The sequence below is a fragment of the Pteropus alecto genome, unplaced genomic scaffold (genome assembly GCF_000325575.1).
Source record: "Pteropus alecto unplaced genomic scaffold, ASM32557v1 scaffold10, whole genome shotgun sequence".
Lineage (NCBI taxonomy): Eukaryota > Metazoa > Chordata > Mammalia > Chiroptera > Pteropodidae > Pteropus > Pteropus alecto.
In genome coordinates, this window is record NW_006431210.1 from 9,990,737 (window position 1) to 9,995,361 (window position 4,625).

General features: G+C 31.0%; 1 protein-coding gene across 1 annotated transcript in view; it reads left to right on the top strand.

Moving 5' to 3' along the window:
• The window catches only part of GOLGA4 (golgin A4), a 93,343-nt gene that overhangs the window by 47,378 nt on the left and 41,340 nt on the right, over nucleotides 1-4,625 (top strand). Inside the window, exon 12 of the mRNA XM_025039346.1 lies at nucleotides 2,761-2,939. Coding sequence (XP_024895114.1) covers nucleotides 2,761-2,939 — 179 coding nt within the window. The remainder of the gene's footprint in view (nucleotides 1-2,760; nucleotides 2,940-4,625) is intronic.

Genomic DNA, 4,625 nt, shown 5'->3' on the forward strand with positions numbered 1-4,625 from the left:
ATGCTCTTTGTTTTTTTTTTTTTTGGTACTTAACATTTTTGCAAGGCAGGGTGGAGAAGGAAAGCTGTTGAGTTTTTGTGTGTCTGTCAGAGATGTAACATGCTACTTTTTGTTCAGAGTTAGAAACTCTCAGTAGTTGAATGGTTTAGAAATTGTGATTTAGTAAGATATATTATTATTATTATTACTCAACTGAGTTTCATCAATGTCAACATTCTTAGTTTTTAAAAATAATGCAAGGTAAGGATCATTCTTTAAATACAATTTTAGAGTTTTACCATCGATGGTAAATTCAAGTTGCTCTATCATCTGAGGGAAAAGTTGGATGCCTCAGTTCTTGCATTTGAATGAAGACATTGAATGAAAACATCTCAAAGTTTTCTATCTAGGCATAAAATTATATGGTTCTTTGATATGGTAGCAGAAAGTGGGAGAGAGGATTAAATTTAGATTAATTGTGGAACCAGATATATCCTACTTTAATCATTATATGATGGATAATCAAATGACTTAGGAAAACAATTTCAGTGGATTTAACACTAAAATTAGAATGTACTGTCAGAGAAGGTTCTAAAATTTACCAGGTATAATTAGAAAACCTAATTTTATCTAAATAGGAACTTTGTGGTAAATTTATCTAAATAGGAACTTTGTGGTATGGATTTTTTGTTGTTTGAAAAAGTGAGAGTACTACATTTATTTTTATACTGTACTGGATTCTGGAATTTAAAAAATGAAAAAATTCACTAGGTATTGACTATATAGTTTTCTTTTATTATTGCTTAATTGACAAGAGTTTTTCATTTAAAATTCTATTTTACTGGAAGGATATCAGAACTATCTTCAGGTTCTCCAGAGCCTTATATAAGATATTTCTATGAAGTGCTTTGAAGTGCTAAAATACAATTTTATGTGCTGAATAATAATAGTAATGAAAAGAAAAATGAGGTCATTTCTTTTTCCATTTTTTCTTTTCCCACATTTAAACCTTCAGCACAAATTAAGCAGTAAGCACTCCGTTATAGAACCTCTTTCACATAATTGGTCACTTTACTTGATTTTTAAGAAATTAGAAACGAATTTCTTGTTAGGTATAAGAAATATTTCTTTGTGTTTGACACTAGAATTTATAGTAAAAGAATAAAACAAAGACAGCATTTTTCTTTAAATATTTTATTTTCCAACGTATTTATATATGAGGATTATCATCTTGGTGTGTACAGACAAATACCAGTAGAGCTAGAATCTTTAAAATAATCTCAGCGAATTAATGTTCCTTTGAAATTTAAACTTTATTTGAGCCTCAATTTTATGTTTTGGGCATGTAAAATGAATAAATTTGATAGATTTCTTTTTATATTAAAGACTTATGGATGCCAGCAAAGTTTTTGTTTAAATATTGAGCAAAGCAAGTTGTGTTTCCCAGTTGTTACTAGAATTCAGCCTTTCTTTTGCTTTTTTCTTTATTAATGCAATTTGCCATTAAGAAAATGCTTTAAGAACAGTTTTTGTCTTGAGGTATGAAATTTCCATGCCCAAATTACTGTCTGTTAAGCCAGGGTGTGGTTAATAAAAGGGCTTTTTTTCCTGAGATGCCATAGGTTGAAGTTCCACATTTTTCATACCACTGGGATTGAAAATACTACATATGTCAATGAACTGTCTCTCCTGACATATGTCTCTTGATAGGATTAAAAACCCATCTTGAAAACCGAAGTTATATTTATTGTCCATCTCTAAGATGAGGGGAAGTCTGGTGTCTTATATTCTATGAGGACTAAAGGAAATAATCTAGAATGATAATAACAGTAGGGTTTTTACAGGGTGTCAGGCCAGTAGAGAGAATACACACACATTCATATACAGTGCACACATGCACGCACATACACAAACACACATATACATATACACACAAATATACGTAAACGCACATGCATACATATTTTTAGTGCCAAGTTACCCATCTGTTGAACCCATCCTATCTGATTTTGTTTGATGCTGGGTGAGCTGTCTGGCTTTCTTAAAGATCATAGCACTCTAGCCTAAATGATTGTTTTTGCAGGCCCTGAGTTCTTATCTCACCCAAGAACTCCCTGTGGGTAGTACTTTTCTATACACTGGTGAATCAGGTAAAGGTTTCTTTCTAGATAATGGCCCTAGTTTGAAACTTATACAAGTAGCCAGTTTCATTTTAAAATACATCGTTTATGTGATTGAGCCTTTAGCCAGTAAATGTTAAAAAAACAAAACAAAACTCTGTTTTTTTATTATATAGTTAAGAGATTTTTAAAAATAAGATTAGTCAAAGAAAAATTTTTCCATTCTTAATGTCGTAGCGAATATATATTACTCAATTATTGACAATGGTTAAGAACTGCATAACAAACAAAAAAGCAACTAAAATTATGTAGTACAGATGTAGTACAAGTCTTTATTTCTCTGACTTTGATATCTATAAGGACATTTGTGAGTGGAGTGGGGAACCATTAGTAATTTAATATTTTTTTCAAACTTCTGGCTTAAGTTCATACAGGCAATTCTATGATCTGAATGCAGAACTCTGACAAATTGGTGTCAGTGACTGAACGTTTCTTATGGCTTAGTTGAACTACTTAGACATATCTCTTGGCTTAAAACAATGATGAGTTTTTTAACCTGTCCTGCTACTGCTGCTCTTAGTTCCCATAAGTTGAATGTAAAACACGTTAGCTCAATGATAGTATTTCTTGAGATACTTGTTTTCTGCCATTTTCATTATAGCTTTTGAGGAACTTGAAAAAGCCTTGAGTACAGCCCAAAAAACAGAAGAATCACGGAAAAAAATGAAGGCAGAAATGGATGAACAAATAAAAGCTATTGAAAAAAAAAGTGAGGAGGAACGCATCAGTCTTCAACAGGAATTAAGTCGGGTGAAACAGGAGGTCGTTGATGTAATGAAAGTAAGAATAATTCTAGATTGAAATGGGCTACAGTCATTTTAAAACTTAAGTCTTATGCTTCTCCTACAGTCTTTGCGTATGAAGAAGAGTTATTTTGTACTTTAACATTTGATTGTTTCATAATGTTCAAGATATAGGAAAAAAGTACTTTGATAGAGAAATGAATTTCTGTCTTTTTAGATATACTCAGAGATTGTCTCAGTATATAATTTTTTTTCTGTTTTATAATCTCTTTATTTTTTTAATACAAAAGACAGCATGTTATATATATGGTTCTATATTTGCTTTTCCACTTAATAATCTGTGTTGAAGATTGTTCCTTATCATTGATAATTGATAATGATGCCGCATTTGTTGAAGACTACTCAGGATTTCATTTCATGAATACCTCATAATTTAATCATGGATGTTAAAGTTTTCATGTTTTGCTATTGCAAATAGTACCTGTATTGTATTTGCTCACATGTATATTTCTTTAGGATAGATTCCTAGAAGTGGAATATTAACTCAGGCAAAGATATGTGTACTTATTAATTACTGCATATTTGTTATAAGCTCTATGGAGGACAGTTTAAACTCTCATAAGCAATGTATTAGAATATATTACCCCTTCACAAAGATGGAGCTACATAACTTTTTTATCTTTCCAAGCTTATCATTTAAAAAAAGACACCATTTTGTCTTAATGTGCATATCTCTTTCCAGTATGATAAACATATTTTTATATGTTTAAAAGAAATTTTAGTTTTTCTCTTTGCATTGCCTGGTCAAATCCTTGACTCACTTCCCTATTGGGCTCTTGGTCTTTTTCTTACTGATTTGTAGAAGCTCTTTACTTATAGTAGGAATTATCTGTTTGTCTATACGTTGCTTTTATCTAAATAATTTTTTCAGTTTGTTATATATTGACTTTGTTTATGGTTTTTTTGTTTTGTTTTGTTTGGGGTTTTTTTCTTTTTCTTTTTCTTTTTTCTTTTTTTTGGCCATGCAGAAATTTTTTTCTTCCTTAAATACTATCAAGATTTTTGTTCTGCTTTAAAAATGCAATATCACTTGAGATCACTTTTTAAAATTCTATTTTTTTCTTCTGGCTTTACATGCTTTTTAATCCAACTGGAATTTTTTGGTATATAGTGTAAAGTGAATGGTGTATGGTGTAAAGTTGGTAGGGATCCAAGTTTAATTTTTTCCAGATGACTACCAGATAGTCTCCAAATAATTTAATAATCCATGTTTTCCCCTCTGACATAACATACTATTTTTATTATATGCTAAATTATTATAGTGCTACATATGGGTCTTTTTTCTGGATTCTCTGTGGTATTCCATTGCTTTCTCTGACCATGTGCTGTTATTACACTGTTATAATTACTCTAGTTTTATATGTTCTGCTATTTGGTAACCTCTCCTTGATACTGTTTTTTTTTCCAGAAGAGTATTGGCCATTCTTGCATGTTTATTTTGTCTAGAGGACATTCCCCCAATTCTGCTTGTAGTTTTTTAATTATACTAATTTTTTAGATTTATTTAAGGAGGTTTGATATTTTACAAGATTAAATCTTCCTATCCAAGAAAGAACAAGGTCAGTACTTTATAATGAATAGTGCATGCCTGGAAAGCTAGGCATAATTAGATTGGTGCAGCCAGGGCAGTTGTACTGTGGGGGAGTGCCCTCTCTGAGGGCAT